Raw genomic sequence first — 21,867 nt, forward strand, 5'->3', positions numbered from 1 at the left:
GGAGAATTATGCCCAAAATGTAATAAAGTAATAAAAACATGATTGACTTCATTGCCTAATCACAGCAGGTGTAATGTTTTTTGCAGTTGCAATAAATGACAGGCATATATTTTGAAACTTATCTAATTCCAGATAACTCTTGAACAAAGGCAGTGTAAATCTCTCCCTCACACAATAAAAGCTATCAGGACAGATTATTCTACTTCGCTTTTTGTCTTCCTGTTTTGACTGATCTTTTCCTATCTGTTTCCACAATGCTGATCATGGTGTATACAAAGATCCTAACTGCCACATTTCATTTATCTAGAGGAACAGATCACTATGCCATAATTGGTTTGAGATGGGACATTCAGGACCCTCCAGAATGACTGCAGTTGGGAAAGACAAACAAAAATAGACTGGAAATAAGTACAGATTAGGGTCTCTGTGGGCCTTTGCATTGGTTAAAAATATCTCATTTGGTTCTTATATTGAATATATGAGAAAAATTTAGAATTTCAGTGAGGGCAGTGAGGTGAAAGCACGCATTAATAACATTAAATAATATATACACATACTATGTTAAGTAAATAAACGTGTGGGACATGTAAAGGTACAGTTTGTAAAGGTAAGTAAAATTTTATAAAGTACTCTAGCTTCCACAATTCTGGACTTGTGTCTTCCACAAGACTGGATACACCATTCATTTATCATAAATAAATACATTTCTGTATGTGTGTGCCTGTGTTTGGGTTGGGGCTTCAATAGCTTTGTGATAAAAAAAATGGGAAGTTAGGAAGTTAGGAAAAACACCATTACTGAATGATTGCAAGTGTTTATGGGTTTAGTCAGTCTAACAGGTCCCCTTAAGTCAAACTCCACATACTAATCTTTGTTCATTCTGCAGAAGGCCACTGGAGGACAGCTCTACGCAGCAGTGGTTTAATTGAAATATTATGCTACAAAGAATTAAATTAAACAATTATAGTCCCAGATATGACACCATGATAATATCTTCTACTTAATTAAACTAATTATAAAACCGTGATGAGAGACTTTTATAGTTTTGTTGAATACATTTAAAATTTTCCCCAGGGAGAGATTTGTTCCTTCTTTGGTAAAATGTTTTCCTGATTCAATAGGCTTGACATTGCTATTTCAACGTAAATAGAATTGTAAAGATTTTATAGTTTACCAGTGATTTGCAGACTTTTCTCATTGACCAAACTGTTTATTTTTTTCCTCCAAACCTGACTGGCTAATGGTCCGTTTGAGTAATGGGCATGAATTTCATTATTGTACTGATGGCAGTACATGCTTAACAAATAAACCCGAATTTAATTCACAGGCTCTGTTACTGCCCTTTAAAACATTCCAAATGGGGACAGATTTGATGTTACCCTGACAAGAACGATGGAATTAACAGGACGGGATGAGAGGGGGTAATGCTGACTTCCTGTCGAAGTGATGAGGCGCCGGTATAAGCATTGTAAAAAGCACTGCAGTAGCTGAAACGATTAAGCATTTGGTTGACTGTGAATTTATAATGAGTTTGTGTAGTTTAACGATAGACTTCACCTGTAGTCATATAAAACTGTAAAATACGTGACCAACATAGACGTTACTTGCGTAAGGAAGGAAAGAGGGAGGAGTTAAAAAAGAGGAACCCCGCCCCTTTTCGCCTTCTCCTCGTTATCTGCATGTCTGTAGGACCAGGCGACTCTGCAGAAAGTGAAATTAGTTTCGTGATTAGTTTCGTGAACTTGAAAGTTCATTAAAGATACCAAGATGAACGGTTCAGTTGCGTAGTTTAGAATGTACTTATAGGTTTTAATCATGAATTGATGTGATTAAACGGTGAAAGGGCGATAAAAAACAATGGCGCCACGATATGATTATGTAACAGTGAAATAAAATATTTTCACATTTACATTCACATTTCACATTTACTACAATCTCTGTAAGCAAGCTGTTTAGCATCACACACTGCACAAACGATTTCTTTAATTATGGATGTCCTTTAATTGGCATAATTTAGCTGTCTAATACCAGGTCCCTACTGGCGCTTTTAAAAAGGAAAAACATATAACACGAAGAAGAAAATCTATAGGACTACAAGAAAGTGCAGTTTCCATGCTTTGAATCATAGACCACAGGTGAAAACTTTGAAGTTCTTGGTTAGTGTTTTGACTACGGCCCGTTTTAATGTTTTATTGCAGGAGGTGTTGTAAGCGCTGTGGTGCCATCTCAGCAGAAATCGAATTCAAAAGCCATTCAAAGGGCAGATATAATCCTGAACTTTCACAATTTGCTCCATTTTATAAAATACGATTATCAATCTACTCCTGGTTGCCGGTGGGGTTATTGGACATATTACACACGAAATGTGATGACTAATTGTATTGACTACAGAATCTGAATGCCAGTTTAAAGACTCGTTTCTCAGACAAGAGGAAAAAAAACGTTGACTGAAGCATCGACCTTTCATTGGTATTTCTTAAAGAGCATTTCGCCAGAATGGAGAAGAGGAAGGACACGGATCATTTTGCTTGTTAGGCACTGAACCGCCATACCTGGAGGAGACGACGTGAGATCTGAAAGGATTGGGTCTAAGGTCCCAGCATCAGTTAGATGTTCAAATCATAAAATGAGGCTGTGTTCCTGTGTCTGTGGTGTTATAACTTTATGAATTATGGCCTTAATTCTTACTGCACTGTGTGGCAGTTATAAGGAAAAGACTGAAAAAAGCATGGACAGAAAAACAGGAAGTAACGGGATCCCACACCAAAATCCGTCATTGAAGCCTCCAGCGTGTATTGCTATTCTGACAAATTATGGCATTTCCATGTATAACGGCATCGCCATCTAATTCACATATAATAGTCCAAATATTTTTCCTTTCTATAAAAAATAAAACAAAAACGAGTTGAAATATGTGTAGCTACAGCTCACTCGCAGCCGTTTACTTCAGTGTTGTTGATTTCTGCTCATGTATAATGCAGGGATACAGGTATCTACATTCCTCTTTGAACAATAATCTAGTCAAAAAGTAAATGATTTCTTTCGGGCGATAATACATCATTTTCCTCTCAAGTACTCATCTTTAAATATAGATAAATAACATAACGCTTTGCATGTGAACATAAGCAAGTAACACATTTATCAAGCGAATCATTTCAAGACATTGCCACCCTGAAATACACATCCTTACCAGGCCCCGTAGTTGCATTTGTCACCTTTTATCAAATTTATAATGAAATCCATTTTACGTGAAACATTGCGTGCGGTGCCGTCCCTGTTGTATCTGAATTTGTTTGGAGTATTGGATCTGAATTAAGTGTTTAACCATGACGTTCATCCTTTTGCCAAGACCGAGTGTCATCTCTCGTAGGTTACCAACGCCACGCGATGCTCCTCGCGCCAAACTGAGAGTTGACATTCATTAGTATTTAGAGCACATTCATTTATTGGCAGGGTCTGGTGTACCTGTTAATCACGAGGAAGGACGACCTCTGTGCAATTTCCTTCTTTAATGAGAAGAAGTCAGAATAGTGCACTATATTGTAACTGAATGAGGACGTCTTCAGTACTGCTCCTGCCGGTTGATTTGGCGCCAATGAGATCTGTCAAATTCAAGCACCGCCTTCATTCTTCTTTAGGCTCCAATAGCACTAGGTAATTGCCATCCCTGCGACTCCTGCTAATGCTCTTAGTGCACACAAACTCCAATCATTTGGTCTATTTTACATGCATGAAGATAAATGGATGTTGAAAACCCTTAACCAGTGTAATCTCAGCCGTCATCTGAGCACGGAGTGGGAGGATCTGAAAGGGTTGGACGGAATGTTGTGGGATTTGTGAAATATTGTGGTATTATATTTTAGCTGTGCTTATTTATTAATTTATTTATTTCAATGGAGCTTCTATTCTGGCTGCATTTAATGAATGTGCCACTGTAAAATTAGATATCCTGATTCTAAGTTGCTGATCCTAGCATGTTAATTTAGTAGTGGATGTTTAATTGCAGTGCAATGCAGCAGTAAAATAAATAGCACAATTTACAATTCACAGACTAAGACACAGACACCACAGTACTGGTAGAGTGGCATCATCATAACCATAAACAAGTAGAAATGAACTGTGGAACTAATCTGTATTTCATTATCGAGTATATGGTTTAAGCACTTATCCCTAATGAGATGTGCCCAAGTATCAGATGTGTCAGCAGTTCACAAACGTAATTTTGAGGGATGTGTGTCTTCTTATAAAGTAAATAATTTAACATCCAGCAATGTTGTTCTTATCCCAAAGCTCAGTAGCTGAATTCAAATGGTTGAAGAGACTTCGGAAGGCTTGTAGCCTCCGGAAAGGTACAAGGTGGTGTATCTATTATAGACAGTTTTAATGGTATGAGGTGCTATGTCCATTTGAGACTGTGTAATGGCGCAAAACGGTGGGTTCAACACAGGAAGACCAGCTTAAAAAATCAAGGGCTTGTACTAAAGAGACATTCAGTTTGCAGCCTGTCAGAGAGAATGTGGAGTGACTCTACAGGGCCTTTTGGTGTGTATGTGTGTGTGTGTGTGTGTGTCGTGTGTGTGTGTACATGTGTGTTTTCACATGTTTCATAAGCTGACACAGAGTTTGCTTTCAGTTCTTGAACACACAGGAATCCCTCTGAGATGTATTGATGAGGTCTGTAGTGTGTTGTCACCGCAGGGGCTGTCGCAGTGGTTTAATGAAGTTTGATGTGAGATGGTAGAGCGATGAGTGTGCCTTTCTGCCTTCAGTGATGATATAGTTCTGTTTCAAGCATTTTATGGTTTATCAATATATATATATATTGATACCTCTTTGGTATTTCAGGCAACAGAAATGCTAAACCAATCAACCAAGCATGACACATTGGTAATAAAATAACTTACTTTTTCCGCACTTAAAATATAATGATGATCTGTTTTTGCATCCTAATTAGACTTGGGAATCTCTTGCTTCTAATTGCTTCTAAGCGTCCAGCCTCCAGATGGCCTGTTTCACATTAAGCCTGCTCATTAAAAGCCAGTCTGCATGGTCTGCTAAGGGGAGTTGCCTTGGCATTGCTACAGCTGGGCGCTCCTGGAACGTGGAGGTTCAGAATATCCTCGCTCAGCTGTGAGCTTGGGAATCCTGGCTTAATCCACAAGCCAGGAAGGGTTTTCACCAGACTCTGTTGAGGAAGAACCTTTTCCTAAATGATATCGTATGGTTCTGTGTGGTTCCCAGCAATGCCTCACCACATTGAAGGCAAATCTTCCATCTTTCATCTTGAGGCCTGTTGCAGGAGGACAATATTCAGACTTGTGCAATTCTGGGCTTCAATCTAGAGTTATAAGGCCTGGTTTATTTCATGACACAGTTAACAAGAGACATCAGATGGCATTAAATGTGTGTTGCCTTGACCTTTTCCCTGACCTTCCCATGTCTGGCATGTGTTCCTCTGCTGAGAGATTCCCCCTGGTGTCCCAAAGCAGCTGTTTTGAAACTGCTTCGTGGTTATCAGAATGTTGTACTGGACGGGGACCCTAGCGAGATCACTGGTGACATTTGGAAAAGCCAGTTTCCCTACGTCAGGATCTGAGCAACAGCTGGGAAACTCCTGGCATAAATGAGATGTTGAACACAACAACACATCAGCAGGTGGGATTTGGTAGGTCTTAGAGTCTAGACTCTCAGTCAGGCTCAAAGAAAAATTTGCCTGCTTTTAATATTTGGTAGCTGAGGTGCATATGGCCAAGGAAATTACCTAAATGCGATCTGCAGCGGGAGAGAAAGCAGGACGTGAGTGAAACAGCTTGTGAGGGGTCATGGCCGTCTGCTGCCTGCTGCCCGTGTCAGACCCTCTTTTCCTGTCAGCACAGAGCATCAGGCATCATCTGCCTGTAAACTCGGAGCAGAGGGGGCCCATTTCTCACACGCTCCGCATGTGATGGAGCTGAGTCATCTTCTGTCATCGGTGTGGAGGAGCACTGTGTGCATCTGTCTACTCCGTCCTACCTGTCAGTGGCCTTTTGTGGGTCTTTTATCAGAACTTGATGACCATTCATTCATCTCCTGAAGGCCTAGCGCTGTTTGCTGGTGTAAGTGCTCTTATAACAGCAACGATGTGAAAAAAATAAAATAAATCTGCCATAATACACTTATAGCAACAGGATATATATCTTTCAGCATTCTCAAACAATCCTATATACACATCTGAATCAGTGAACTGGTAACATGGCAGTCAAGAAGAACTCAAGAACAGAGAGCATGATGGGTGTCATCACTCAGAGAAACAATGTTTCCTCACATATCGACAGACTCCTGGCACTTTGATTCATTTTTCCGTCCTCCTCCGAGTTCTTTACCCATAATGCTGCGCTGAAAGCTTCTGTTCAAAATAGGATCTGCTCCTTTCCCTTTCTCCTCGCTAGAATAAAATACACGCTCTGTAATTAAAACGTGTCCTTTACTCTGCGTTGACGTGCAGTGCTTCAGTTCACTCATGGTGCCTTCCCGCTTAGTCACTCATGAGGAAGCTCCACAGGATTTATTTCATGTTTCTTTGATAAGAAGGTTTGCTTGTGGGGGCCAGAAAAATTGTATCAGAAGTACACAAAGCTTCCTCTAAGTTAAGGGATTTGAAATTGCATTATTTTGGAGTAACAATATTCATTTTGTGTCCATGAAGTTCTTTGAATGTAGATCTTTTTGGTCTGTTATTACAGTTAACAAAATTTCCTGTATGACTGTACCTGAATAGATGATGAGGTGAGCACTACAATTAAACAAGTTTGATATGGTTACCTCCTCTGTACAGTTTCTGTCCATGCCTGTTACCTGCTCTTAATATGCATGTTTTTGGTCTGCTCCATGAGAGTAAACCTCTAGCATTTTAATACTAATTGCCTCTGAGCTTCTTAAGTGAGAACCACAGATGAAAACTGAATCAGGGTAAAAGAGAATTTTATTGTGAAACCTGATTGTAGTTTGTTGCACTGACACCAAAATGCATTAGTTTCCTTGCAGAATTGGCACAGTGTTTACCTAGACGTGACCACACCCCCAGGCAAAACTCTGGGCACAGTGGGGTTCCCGAGTAATACGAGTAATGGAGAGGTGAAGTGTCATGGAGGTTGTTACAATCCTGAGACCTCTGAAGAGCTGGTTCAGATGGTTGCAGGACCGGGACTTGACTGTCTCCACACGTGTCTGCACTTATGAAGAACATTATATATGCTTTAATATAGTCACAACACTGGCCATAAAATATTCAGAGACTTCAAGGAAGTGTGATAGAATATCGAATGTTTGCTACTGTTGACACCAGCATGGTACAGGATGCTTTTTGGACAGATTAGATGAAATTTCATCATGTGACTGGTCAAAGACAAGACGGAAAAGGTCTTCATTACTTGAAAGAATGAATGAATGTTTCAATTTATATAGCGCCTTTCAAGATACCCAAGGCGCTTTACAATTGTTTACACAGCTACAAATCTCAGCCAATCACACACCGGCCAATCACACACACTTCATTACATCATTGTTTCATTTCAAATCCAGTAGAGTGTAGTGGCAAATCCTTATCGCCTACATCACCATCATCTGTGTCACTGTTATATATACTGCATGTTGTACTGTGTCACCATGTTTACTTCTGTGCATTACAATCAGCTCCACTAGCTGTAACAGCTAAACTAACTTTAGCTGCTGATCCTGCAGGGGTATTTGTATTTTGGTCCACCATCTCTCTCGTGTGCCTCGTTCTGGCATAGCTGACGTTATGGATTTCAGGAGCTGGAGAATTCAGCGCTGCACACAAGAGTCCTCTACCCAGCAAGACTGATCACATCCTAACAAGCTCACTCTGGGAAGGCCCAGGAGAAATAATTCCCTACAGTAATAATAATAATAATAATAATAACACCACCACCACCACCACCACCACCACCAACAACAACAACAACAACAACAACCACAATAATAATAATAATAATAATAATAATAATAATAACAATAATAATAACAATAAGATTAATAATAATAATAATATTAATAACAATAATAATAATAATAATAATAATAATAATAATAATAATAATAATAATAAAATTCAATACATATGTATTTAATACATTCTTTTTCAGTAAGTCACAGAGCAGCTTTGCAAATGCTTGGGTCCATATATTTCAGAGCAAAATCACAGTGGCAAAGGAAAAACTCCCTGGGAAATAAAGAGGACCAAGACTCAAGAGGGAACCCATCCTCCGTGAGTGGCCTGGGTAATAACAGCCCCTGCTTCCTTACATTATATGTAGTCCATGTAGTTAGTTCAGTGTAGGTTGTAGGAGCTTCAGCTGCTTCCATGGCTCTAGGGTGGGTGAGCTCTGTCCAGTAGATGGAGTGGGTAGTAATCACAAATAAAATGTAATAGGCAACTCACATACAGGCCTAGTGAATAAAATATTCACATAGCAGTTTTATATGAATTACAAAGTCTCATAGTGTTTAACATATAAAATATCAAAGGATTAACACAGATTACATGACTACAAATTTTTATTGGAGTGCATTTTTTTATGTTTCTGATCATAATGAAATTATTCTAAATTTTTTGTGTTGATTACACACAAATAGAGGGTCAAACCCTGACAGACAAAAGAAGAGACCGTAAATACATTAAAAAATGAGAACAGTAATGACGGACAGGTGTAACACACATGCACACAGCACACACATCAATGATGCGGACTCGAGGGGGATCGTGCTGTGAGATGTGCACCTATGTTTCTCGCACGAGTTGCTTTAGATCTCGAAAGAATGGTTTTCAAAGCTGGTTCTCAAAGCTGTACAAAGCAAAGCATAACTGCTGTGTAGGGCCAGAAGTTCGTATCCTGCCTTATACCTAGCAGTTAGGTAGCTGGCTAAACATGGAGCAGTCTAATAACTTTCTTAACGGCAATGGAGCGTGAGGATAGTTTATGCATTTCATTTCTGTCCTTCTTGTCTGTCAGGGTCGTTTTATTTGATTCAGTGAAAAAGATTCACTGCTTTTGATTTGCAGACACTTACTAGCAGGTAGTTGACCTGTAAAAAACCTACGAGTGGCTACAGTGGTTTTGTATGGCCAGGTTACAAACACTGATTCCATAGTGGTGTTTCTGGGCATGTAATCCTGAATGTTTTCCATACTGAAGCAGGCTACTGCATTATCAAACTGAACTCTGGGTTTAACATAGCTAAGATTTCCCAGGTATGAGTGGTAGTTTTAATTATGTTCTCACCTATTATCAAGTAATCTCCAAAACACCGCTGTCTACAAATGTGTATCTCAGACTGGGACCAAGCACCCTCTTTCTTGAACACATGCCTTCATGTTCCTTTTATGAAGATGTGCACAAAAGCACAAGGTTCACAAGTAGATGGGAATAAGTCATTAAAAGCAGGCAAAGAAACCATGGCATCTGTGTTAGTTACAGTTAAGGGCTGACACATTAAAAAATTACCTACGTTTAATAGCAACATTGTGGGATTTGGATAACCTCCGAGGCAGCTAATATTTCAAAGGTGCATAAAAGTAAAAGCCTTGAAAACTTTTCCCCTAGAACTGTGATTCATGGCTCAGCCAGGGTGAATTATTTTCCACTAAACTTTACACTCTGTCACTGCCTTTAATTGGTGTTGAGTTCTGTGCTGGGATTCCCTCATACCTTCTCAGTCTCATCCGTTTGAACCTGATGGCTGTTCTAAAGGTGAGAGCGCAGATGGATTGCTGAGCGGAAACTTATTAACACGGGGTCCCATTACAGAGCTTTCAAGTAGGGTAGCCGGCTTTACATTCACTGTGGCCTAATGAACCTTGTACTCTTTTAAAAAACGTCGTTGTACATTCCTGTAAACGTCAGTGTACCAAAAGTCAATAAGGTGCTAAATAATAGTTAGCATATTTAGATGTTTATTTTATGTTTTCATGTTTAAGCATTCTTAACTCGTTATTGGTGGTTAATAGTTATGTTTTCCCAGAAGGACGGGGAGATACAGCAAAGGAACATGGGACATTCGTCATCTGGAAGCTTCCATAAGGAGTTTCTGATTGGGCTTTCCTGCAGGACCACCTGAGCCAAGCAAAACAGTCATCTGGTCCAGGAGTGACATTCTGCTGTCTCCAGATGGTAACAGCAGTGTTGATAGAAAGAGAGAGAGAGAAAATTTAGTTTTTGTGTGGTCTATTCATATTTACATCCTGGCTGTGTTTCTCTTCGGAGTAGGTAATAATCTTAAAGAGCTGTGTCATTAGCTTGTCCCCCTTCTGGCCAGAATAAAAATGTGTCCCCATTGTTTGTCTCAACTGGACAAGTGCCTGGTCCTCACTGTGCCAAAGCTGAGAAGTCTGCCGCTCTTCCCGCTGGCTTTGCGTGTCACTCTGTCATGGAGGTGAAGAGGAGGGATGCGTGAGCCTCATGCTGATCATTTTTACTCATGGCTAAAGCTGGCTGTATGCTAAATTTCTCTTCATGCGATGGGTCTTTAAAATGCTTGGGAGGGGGGGTGGAGAGGTGGATGTTATTCTTCAGATTTTACTGTGAGGCCATCAGCAGTGGGTGGCTGTTTGGGTTGCTTGAAATATAATGTGCTTGCCAGCCATGAAACATGTTTGACCTTTTTTTGAGGCTGGGGAGAGTGCGGTTGGTTTTTGGAACTGGGTGGAGTTTAGGTGGTTTGTTGTATGATCATATGCCAAGTAACACCAATTGTCTCTCTGCTCTCAGTGTCCTTGTCTTAGGTGAATGGGGCAAATGGCTGTCTCAGACTGGGGTCGAGCACTTCGTCTTTCTTGAACATGCGGCTTCATGTTAGTCTTCACTGGACCCTGACACTGTACATTAAACCGGATAACCTGAAGGGACAGGTGACAGCATGATCCTTAACTTTTCCCTGTAATATATCTTGCTTAAATGAATCGGGTGGAGATATAATATCAGTGTAATCCTCCCATATGTTTTGATGTATGTATGTGTTTTACATCTTAGAGGAAATCACATGTTCAATGTGTAGCCCATATTAATTTTAAGCTAAACTTGTGTTTGTATTTGAAAAGAGTAGAGCTCTTGCACCTCTGGCCTGCTGCTTACAAAGCACAATCCTTTCCTCTTCTGCATCCTCTTTTGTCTAGGTGTGTGTGTGCATGTGTGTAAGTATGAGAGATGGAGGGGAAGATGCTCATTGATGAGATGACAGAGATAAAGATCCCCATTAACCCTCTTGTCCTTGACCACTGCATTCGTCTAGAACTGTCCAGCCCAAGACAAAGATGTGATGAGAGGGTGAACAGTCAGCATGGATTATGGAAACAATGAGCATTAGATTAGAGCAAGACCGAAGACTACAAAGACACCGGCAAAGGATTTGCCTCAGAGTATTACCTGACCAGCGAAAGAGCCCTCCAGTGTGAAAGGACAACTGTAAACTGGAACTGGATCTTTCCTTAGCTGTGTGAAGGCATCCAGGAGAAAAGACAACATTTCTTCTACAGATTTGGTTTTCATCAGAATCTGGAGTACAAAAGGCTTTAAAAGGTGACTCTTGCTACCAAAAGAGCACAGATGCTTCAAAGAGATGTTCTATTGCAACGGTGGCTGTGGAGGCACAGGAGGCGAGGGTTTAGCCAGATGGATTTTATTGTCTATCTTAGAGCGGGGACAAACAAGCTGACGGTGCAGCAAGTATCGTCTCTTAATAACGGCTCAGAGAACACGCAAGGCAGGCGCAGGGTTGAGCCCCGTGTTGACGAGGTACAGGGACACTGTCTGTCTGTCTGTCTGTCTGTCTGTCTGTCTGTATCTCTCTCACTCATGGCTGAACATGCAGCAAAGACAATGGGTACCTGTGGGCTATAAATAGTGAGAGTGCCTGATGGGGAACAGGTGAGAGGAGATGTTACTAATGTGGTGATTGAGACAGAGGGAGTGGCTGTGTGTGTCTGGGTGTGACCCGCGCACCGTGACACCTGTATAGTCAGTACTCAATATTACATGCAATTAAATTAATACTCTGTTTATACTTACGTGTTAAGCATTTCTGCCTGCTAATTATGTTTGCTAACAGTAATATGTTCTAAAGTGGAGGTCTACAATGGTGGACACTGAATCCATCTTTATTGTCCTCGATTTTGTAATTGCTGGTAATTAAGTGAACAGTAAATCACACTTGGATGGGTAGAAAATGTGTAACACGTGGACTTCAAGGACAATCATTTGAAAACCCTTCTAAAATAAATTAACCAACGATTACAAAATTCAGGACCAGGTTGTAAATTTGAGGCCTGAAGACCTCTAGCTTAAAATATTTTCCCACTTTAACCAGACAGAAGCCTCTCCCTTTCCACCGGCTACCATTCACAATGGTGTTGTATTACATTCCTCATCTGGAAAGTAACATTCTAATTATGAATCATGAGGTGTAATTAAACCTGGGGCCTCTTAGGATGGCGTTGACAATCAGGGTTATAAAGCATATTGTAGTCAACACGTGACCTTTACAAGATGGCAGTGTGCACGTGATATACAGCAATTTGCTTTAACAACCATCCAAAGGCTTTTTCATAGTAACCGGCTTTTTAATCATTATTTGATTTTAATACAAACAACAATTAAATTCAGTATACTTTAAAATGTCTTTGTCCAGTTAGTACATTTATACATTTGCAGTAATTTGAGCTTTTAAATTACAGAAAGACAGACACTGAATGTATGCAATTTGGGACTTCTCGAAATTTGCAATGAGCACAACTCATGAATGATGCATGTTGAGTGATCAAGGGCGATCGAGGTGTCCCCTAGGTGGGAAAACAGCAGGGACAGCCGGCAGGAGTGGAGAGGGAGGTGCAGGAATGGAAGATGCAAACTAGACACCCCCTCCCACCCACCCTCCTGTCACAACTGTCCCCTCCCATTACTTTCACTTTAACACCACTCTTCCCCTTCCACTCCTGATCCTAGTCATTTATTTAAAACTATTTCAGCTTTTAGTTATGGAAAATCCCATCAGATTTCATAGCTGTTCATGGGCTCTGTTGATGCACTGAATACTTCATGGTCATTCACAAATAGCATAATCAACAGGTTAGGCAGCTACATGTACACTTTTCACCAAATCTCTGACAACAGGAGTCTGGTTTTATTCTACCTATTAGCCATGGCCCACTAACCTTGGCCCATTTTACTGGCTTTTGCTTGTTTCAGACTGGTTCACCTTTAGGGTGCCACTGGTGTTCAATTTTTTTGTGCACATTTTGTGTGTGTATTAATCTTTGCTGTGCACAGTGTGTCACGGATTGTGAAGGGCAATTTCAACTGCAAAGATGACTCTGAAATAGCCGTCTGGCATCCTCAGCTGTAATCCTCGAACATAAACCACAGCGTGGAGTTTCCTCTCTAAAGCTCAGGGTTGGGGGTGTCCTAGTGTTCAGGCCTAAATGTCTGACACCCAGTCCAGATTGTTCCATCTCAGATTGTTCCATCAGATTGTTCCATCTCAGATTGTTCCATCTCAGATGGTTTCATCTCAGATTGTTCCATCAGCTTGTTCCATCAGCTTGTTCCATCTCAGATTGTTCCATCTCAGATTGTTCCATCAGATTGTTCCATCTCAGATTGTTCCATCTCAGATTGTTTCATCTCAGATTGTTCCATCAGATTGTTCCATCTCAGATTGTTCTATCTCAGGGATTATTAGCGCTGGAAACAGTGTGTTTTGGCAGCCATGGATCCCATATTTTATGAGGTCCCAGGGAATCTTTACAGCAGCCATTTCAAGCTAGAGGCGATATGTGTGTGAAATGTGTGTTCCCTTATCGTGAAGCCACACCGATGATGAAGCCCACTTGCTCACTCAGGCTATTGATTTTTTTACTACCTTTTCTTGCATTTGCCAACCCACAGAAATGCAATCATTATTCAATCACCTACATATGTGAGATGCTCCATTGCTATATGCAATGACAACTATGTGGGTTATTTTATTGACGATCTTTCAACAGCGGCTTAAATCGTGGTGGGGGTGTCTTGAGGCTAACTGATCTACTTTGACAGTTCTATAAAAAGAGAATTTGAATCTAATGCAAATAGTTGGGTTAAAGTACCTGCATGTAGACTCATTTCAGAATATTGGAAATTTGTATGGAACGATATAGCAGTACTTGTTAAAAGAAGAGATCACATATTGATTTTATAGTATCTCTTTAAAAATGTTGATACATTACATGTGATGTCAAACATTATATAATATGCATAATTTAAAAATAATTTTAGTGTTTAACATCAGTGTAAAAGATGTATTTAGCAGTGAAATTGTGAATTCCACTCCATGTATTTGTCCATTGAGTGAAGCCTACCAACAAGGATGTTTTTTTTTCTTTATTGTATATTTTAATATGTTAATATGGAAAGTGAGGTATCAAGTCTGAGAGGAAGCCCACAGTCACCACAATGCCATTAACCTAAAATGACTTTTTCTGATTTCGCTGGCCCATATTAACTCCAGTACAGTAGGGACATAGTAGTGGTCGAATGTCTGTAATCATTGCATGTAGTTGACAAGCTGCTTCCTTAGTGGATGCAGTTTTGCAACATTAAAAGTGAATTTTTGGGTAACATGAGCTGGTGGAGTAGGAAACACATAAATCCACCATATTCACCATGAGACTGTTGCTAAACAGTCTGTTCCTGTTGCTAGATATCAAAACGCAGTTTGCTCTGCTGGCATGTATCAATTGATTGAAGTTACTTTAAAAATGGCTCATTGGCTCAAGTATGGAGAAAATATTATGTCAGGCAACATATCTAGAATGGAGACATTTTTCTCACTGAAAGAGTGTCATGGTGTTTGAGTATTTAGATAGTCAAAAAATAAAACTGAGCGCTAAGTTGCTTTCATGTAGTCTGACTGATCTAAGTTTGAATTCAGGAGTTTTTTTTTCTGTCTTTGAAATACCTTATCATGTGTGAAATACCTTAACATGAAAAATACAGTGACTGTACTTGCTTCAAAATGTGCCTCTCAGAAGTGGCTGACTAATTTCAGATCTGATGAGAACTGAACATGTACCTGTTCTTCAAAAAAACAAATGTCTCAGTCCTTCAAACAGCAGACTCAAATGCTAAAATTAAATGTTCATTCTTCCTTCCACAATTTGATCTTCAGACAAGCTATCAGCATGAGATCATTTGCATAAGAATCTCTTTTAAAATGGGACAGAAAAGTTGCAGTTCACATGATGACTAAATCAGACATCATTCTGATAAGGGAGCCAATTTAGTACAGCATATAAGGGAATTCAAGGTGCATGAAAATGTACACTACACCTAATCAGTGTTTTATATTACTGGTATCAGTTATTGTAGCAAAAAACTACAGTGTTTAAAATGTGCCTTCTTACTGAGTGCAATTTATATGCTGAAAATATGTCATATATATTTTTGCTTGGTTTAAACGGTAGTGATTCATGTCCTTAGTCAGTGAGGGGTAGTGGTGCATAAGGGGTCTACATTACTAGTTTAGATACTTGAATCCTTAGGTTCAAGTTCTACCAACTGCCATCTTTTTGCTTTTCCAGTAGAAGTAAAAAAATGGATGTTCTCGGTTTGTTCCTGTGCCTGCCAGCTGCTAGACACCACAGCGTCTGAGATGATTCCAGCGTTGGAGATGATGCCAGCGTCGGATATGATGCCAGCTCTGCACTGCGGAGGAGTCAACAGCAGCTGCACCGAGAAACCTGCACACTATACCACCAGCCAATGAGATCTGAGACCAAGCTGGACTCACACCTGCGGCTCCACACCAGTGATGATGCGCTAGACCACCGCATCACCGCTTCCAGCAGCTTCAACCTGTTCTGTGGTAACTGGCAAGTAGCGCTAGCTCCAGACGCTAAAGAGAAAATGCTATTTACTCCTTAGATATGGACATTGGCTATTCAAAGTTCTTCATTTTGGATAATGGCCCAGTTTCCTCCAAAGATGAAAGTACTTGGGGCATGTGGTTCTCTTATGGTGTCTTTGAAGCTGGTTGTGAATACAGACAGTGTTGGTTGCTCAGTGTCATCAATTGGGAGGGGTTGTGTGTGTGTGTGTGTGTGTGTGTGTGTGTGTGTGTGTGTGTGTGTGTGTGTGCGTGTGTGTGTGTGTGGAGTGGGCAAGGTGTTGGAGGACAGCAGTGAAGCTGAAACAGTGAGGTTGAAGCAGTGAAGCTGAGTCAACAGGAAGTGCATGGCTACTGCTGTGAAGCCTGCTGATGGAATACTGAAGAAATTATACTCCTCTGAGTCACTGATCAGTGGCTGAGCGTTAATGATGTTTCTATACACTGTGCCAAAGGTCCCTTAAAAATAGTTATGTGGCAGTTTGGGTGGTGTTTGTAATCCATCAATGAAGAACATCTCTCGATGACAAGGCTTCAATAAACCATCATTCTCTTCAGATTGGTGTGTCTGCTTGCCTCTGGCCATGAAATGTGAGTTGGATTAGCAGCAAAAAAAAGCAAGAAGTTCAACACTATACAGCAAGATAAGGACTTTGTGGACCCCCATAGTTTCTTCTTTAAACTCTCCACACAGGATGTGCCGTTGCCGCAAGAGGACGTGCTGATTCTCCTACCTGAGGCTCACCATCGGCACCGAAGGGACTGTGACTACTTGGCCGGGGAACAAGAACCTTAACTACAACTGTAGAACCAGTGATTAGTTCACTAATATGGACTTGTGCTAACGGGCCGCCCAATGGAGGATGGGTTCCCTTTTGAGTCTTGGTCCTCCCGAGGTTTCTTCCTAATCCCCACCATCATAGGGAGTTTTTCCTTACCACTGTCGCCTTTGGCTTGCTCATTAGGGATCTGGACCCATACGATTGTAAAGCTGCTTTGTGACAACATGTGTAAAAATTTGACTTTACTTGACTTGACCTAACAGGAAGAGGTAAGAATTGCCAAAGGTTTCTTCATGAAGGGTCCTCAGGCTGAGAGCATGTGCAGGGTTCATAACTAGGATCATATTAAGGTCTGAAGTCCATACAGTAATATGGCCTACTTTACATAATAATAAACTACAGCACGGAACATGAGGAGGCCTGCTATCACAGACTCAAATTCCTTTGTTTTTTTTCTACAACTTCACTGTTTTCATATTATGAATTTTGAACATCGAGCACAAAATTATATAAACCTGCTTATTTTTGGTTGACACTTTGGTTATTACTTTTACATATTGGCTTTGACAAAAGTTAGACTGCTTGACATTACTGACTTAATAATTTCACCTAATTAAATAATTATTATTTCACCTTAGTTAATTATTGATTTAGTTTAGATTAATTATTGATTTAGACTGAAGCTGACCCTAAATCAGTGTACAGTTTCGTACATACTTTAATGCTCATGTATTTATTCAATTTTATTGTTATGTAGCCTACATTTTGCAACTGTGTGTCAGATCACACAGATATATATATATATATATACAAAAATTTGAATAGGAATTTAAGATTAACCTTGCCCAGTTATAATATCTTTATGCTTACAGGTATTACCACTAACTGGTGTCATTAACAATTCAGGTTCTGACTGAATAGGCAGTGTAAGGCCAGTTTTAGATTGGTAGCTATGTATAAATAATTAATGCATGACAAATAGAAGTATTGTTATGTCCATAGTTGCCAGGATCTCTAAAGTCTTCTGAAAGCCAGTTGTGTAACCCATTAATATTTAAGTGAAAAATGTCCAGCCTTCATTTACATATTGCCTCTCTACCCAAAACCAGATAGATCTGATGCACTTTTGGGCACGTGTTCTTACAAGTTTGCAGTTCAAGAATCAAGAGATCAACTCCTAACCTCATCTGAGACCACCTGGCTGGAGCAGGAGGAACTGCGTAAATGACCATCGCTACAAGGGACACGGGGTCCTGGGTCCTGAAAACCAGAGACCCAGAACCCGACTCCAAAATCCAAAGATGTCCAGGTCTGGCACTGCAGTGAGCGTGCCACGTGATCTGTACCTGGGACACGGCAGCTCTGTGCCGGCCCCAGAGGCCCACTGACATCACTGAACCGGCTCCACCTGCAGCAGGTGCTTTAGGCTCTCAGCTTGAGTGCACTGCTAATAAGACAACTCCTTCCAGGTTGTGGAGGAATGCTACGGTGTGGAGTTAGTGGTAAAACATTCCTCTCTTTAGAACGTGGATGTGTTTTGGCACTCTGCTTTGTCATTTACTTTTTGTCAAGCAGGTTTTCTGTTCTGTCAATAAAATAGTCATCATTGTTTTCCTGAATCCTGCCTCTGTCTGTTTCTATGCCTGTTAGATGCTACAGTAGATGCCTGGCTAATTATATTCTCATATGTAAAAGCTAGCAAAATAAATACTTCATTTACAGTATGCTTATTACAACTACCTGTGCTGTGGCTGATGTGTAATATGAAAATCCATCTTAAAGTTACCAATTTCCAGTCTTAGGTTATACAATCCCTTCACACTGATGTGCAGATTACTGTGTCATCTTCTTAGCTGATGACGTGCTATATATATATATATATATATATATATATATATATATATATATATATATATATAGAGAGAGAGAGAGAGAGAGAGAGAGAGAGAGAGAGAGAGAGAGAGAGAGAGAGAGGATTGCATGCTTCTGACAGAGGGTCTTCATCTACTATATAACTTTGACAGTGTGTAATTATCCACTTGTAAAATTGTACATAAAAAATAGCCTTACCTAAGGGGTGGCTGCATGCATTTGTGTCATCATAAATGTAAGCATTAGTGCAGTTTAAAAAAATCCGTTGACTTTTCTGCGCCCTGGAGAGAGGTCGAGCACAGCCCGCGCGCGCAGCTTACGAAAGTCTAATCTTCGCGCGTCGCTTGGCAGGCGATAGATAACCTATTGCATACCCGCCTCATAGCTGATCTTGCCTCCGCAACTGAAAACTACGGCGGCTTCACCGATATATCGTATTCTGTCTACGACCGTTAAGGGAGCCGATTAAGGACTATTTTCGATGGTTCAACTCTATTTTCTGATTGCCACATCAAGAGAGCGAGGGAGAGCTCGGTGGTACAGCGCCTCACACAACGAGGAGAACAGAGCAAACTGGAGAGCAGTGAAGACAAACTGCTTTATGGTCAGTCTTATGTTGCTTTGAAACTTTACAGTCATTCAGCTTGGTTACTGAACACACACGACATCGAGTAATCTCTCGAAGATTTTTTGGGGGGTCATTTTGCAGGAGTTAGAAATGAAGACTAAAAATATGGATCAAAGCTTGTCTGACTCCAGAGAACTAGATGGATCCTATGACCAGCTTACTGGTAAGTTTGGGATTTGTACCAACAATAAAACATGCAGTGTGTCATAATTATTTCGTAAGGGTTTGGCTGTATTTATCGCTGTTTGCATGGCTTGTCAATGCATAACTAATGAAACACTTTGTTAAAAATGATATCCCCGGACAAATGAACTGCATATTTTGTTGTTACTGCTTTTAGCATGCCGAGACGTCTTTAAATGTATTTAATGTGTTTCTATTTGCTGACCTGGCTTTTAGCAGAGTTTGATGATTGCACCTGTTAACACATCAGTCTTGCCCGTGCGTTATATGGGCTGCTCGTCGTGTCCCTAGCCAAACCGACGCGAAATCCCGTCCTTCTGATACCCATCTGTATGCAAAGCGTTTCTGATTTACATTTGAGCTGTAACTCTTCACTTCCTAATCTCCAAAAGCGGTTTCTAAGCGTGCCCATCACACTCTCGCGCTAAAACTGAAGCATATCTACCTTAATTCATATACGGGTGAACCGATGGGTGGTCAGTTGCCTACAGGGGAATGTATGAAACATAAGGGTCTTATACACTCGCAGTTAAAAGAAAAGCAGAGCTTCGTGGGGTGTCCATGAGTGAGACGCGGTTGGAGGCTTAATGGATTCTGTTGTGAGCACAAGACAGAATGAACAAACATTGATGCCACTTCTTGATGTTAGAATACATGACATTGACTACAAGATCGTTGATACATCTGGGTCCTGGGGGATTAGTAGCCAGTGAGTGGAATAACGAGTGGTTAAAAAAACCCTGAAATGAGGGTTATTGTGTTTTTTGAAGCTGTCATCCTTAAAGCTTAATGGGAAAAATTGTTTGCCTATCGGTCAAGGACACATTAGCTCAGAGCCTGCACTTGAGGAAGTGTCTTAAAGCCCAAGCTAGGGGCTCACACAGAAACAAGCCAGCAACCCATTAGTTTGCCAGTCAGTTGTGGGGGCAGAATTGTATATATGGTTTTTTGAATAGGCCCACTCCTTCTCCCTGTTCTGATGATCATTCCCCCTCTCACCGTTAGTTACTCTCTCTCTCTCTCTCTCTCTCTCTCTCTCTCTCTCTCTCTCTCTCTCTTCGCTCTCTCTCTCTCTTCTCTCTCTCTCTCTCTCTCTCTCTTCTCTCTCTCTCTCTCTCTCTCTCTCTCTTTGCATCTGCTTTCAGTCCCTCCATTCCATCACTCACTCCTATTCCCCACTCATTTTCAGGATGCTGTTTCATGTGTGTCATGAGCAGAAGTTTTTTTTGTGTGTAATAATTTATATTTCATTTTAATAATATTGTCACATGTGTGAAATAATTCCTTTGAGAGATAAATCTACATATGGCTTATGTGATTTGGTTTTTGCATGTTCATGCTAGCTAGACAGATAACGTGCAATAAGAACATGTTGCTAGTTATATATTTTATAACCTGTGTTATCTAGCTAGAAGTGGCCAATTTGCTAACTTAAATAGCTAACGGCTTTGCTTTAGTGTCCCGATGTGTTTTGGTAGGACTAATGATTACATGTTGCTACCCTTAAAGCATATGTGTTGTCATTACCTTATTTTCTGTGTGTCTGACTTGCCATACTAGAGTAGGTTGGTTTCTACTGCTAGTTCCATGTAGTGAGCAGAAAAGGTCAAATAAAGTGGTTCTCATATGTAGCTGCTTAAGTGTTTGAAAAGATGCTGTGGAATTATGGAAAATTTAGTTCTAGCAATAAGTATCCTTTCTCAGTTCACCCCCATTTACCCTCACTTTTCTTTTTCCCCTTGGAGTGTGCAATATTATTGGCATGTCCTGGTACAGTATTTACAGCTTGAATAAGAGAGACACACTACTGTGGCCATCTAGAAGATGGAGTTCTAAGTGTAGGCTGAAATAGGGAGAGAAAATGCATCCAGTGTTGCTGTGCACACTTTGACCGTGACTAAGATCTAAAAGTCAAATGGACAGTGGAGAGATGCACGTTTCAGTCGACAGTTAGGACGACATAGTGTAAACACTTAAAGGTTTCTCTCACCTTAACTTGGAGTGACACTAATGACAGAGAGAAAGGGGTGAATGGGTGAATGGGCGAATGGAGTGACAGGTTCAGAGAGCTGACTCAGAATGGTTTATTTTTTAATGTGTTGTCTAATTTCATTTAAATTATGAATTTGTTATGCAAGCACAACTGGACGTGTTGCACATTCCACAGCCTGTATCCATTATGCACTAACGTTTGTTCATCATGAACTTTTGACCGCATGGCAAAGACGCACTGAAAAACGTGTCTGGTCCTCAACCTTTTAAATAATAACATCGCCTTTTGTAATCCGAACAGATTAAAGAATACATTTTAGACTTGGGCTGCATAAAAAAAAAATGTTCATGTCCCGATTATGTAAAGTATACAGTTGGAACTGTAACTTCAAATTTTCATCTTTGTTTTGCCTCTGAATAAGGAGTCAGCAGCGACCACCATCGCCTCTTCTCCATCTGCGAATGTTTTTCTTTTGTGTGTGTGTGTTTGTGTCC

At 40.4% G+C, this 21,867-nt stretch overlaps 1 protein-coding gene across 2 annotated transcripts in view; it reads left to right on the forward strand.

The window, feature by feature from the left end:
* The first annotated feature begins 18,855 nt into the window (after window positions 1–18,855).
* LOC143518940 (A-type potassium channel modulatory protein KCNIP2-like) overlaps window positions 18,856–21,867 on the forward strand; it is a 148,076-nt gene continuing 145,064 nt past the window's right edge. Inside the window, exons 1-2 of one of the 2 annotated variants that reach the window (XM_077011872.1) lie at window positions 18,856–19,173; window positions 19,279–19,360. In XM_077011872.1, the coding sequence (XP_076867987.1) occupies window positions 19,051–19,173; window positions 19,279–19,360 (205 nt within the window). In that variant the 5' untranslated portion in view covers window positions 18,856–19,050. The remainder of the gene's footprint in view (window positions 19,174–19,278; window positions 19,361–21,867) is intronic. The other variant, XM_077011880.1, reaches the window with a different exon arrangement.

This window comes from Brachyhypopomus gauderio, chromosome 1 (assembly GCF_052324685.1).
Source record: "Brachyhypopomus gauderio isolate BG-103 chromosome 1, BGAUD_0.2, whole genome shotgun sequence".
NCBI classification, from domain to species: Eukaryota; Metazoa; Chordata; class Actinopteri; order Gymnotiformes; family Hypopomidae; genus Brachyhypopomus; species Brachyhypopomus gauderio.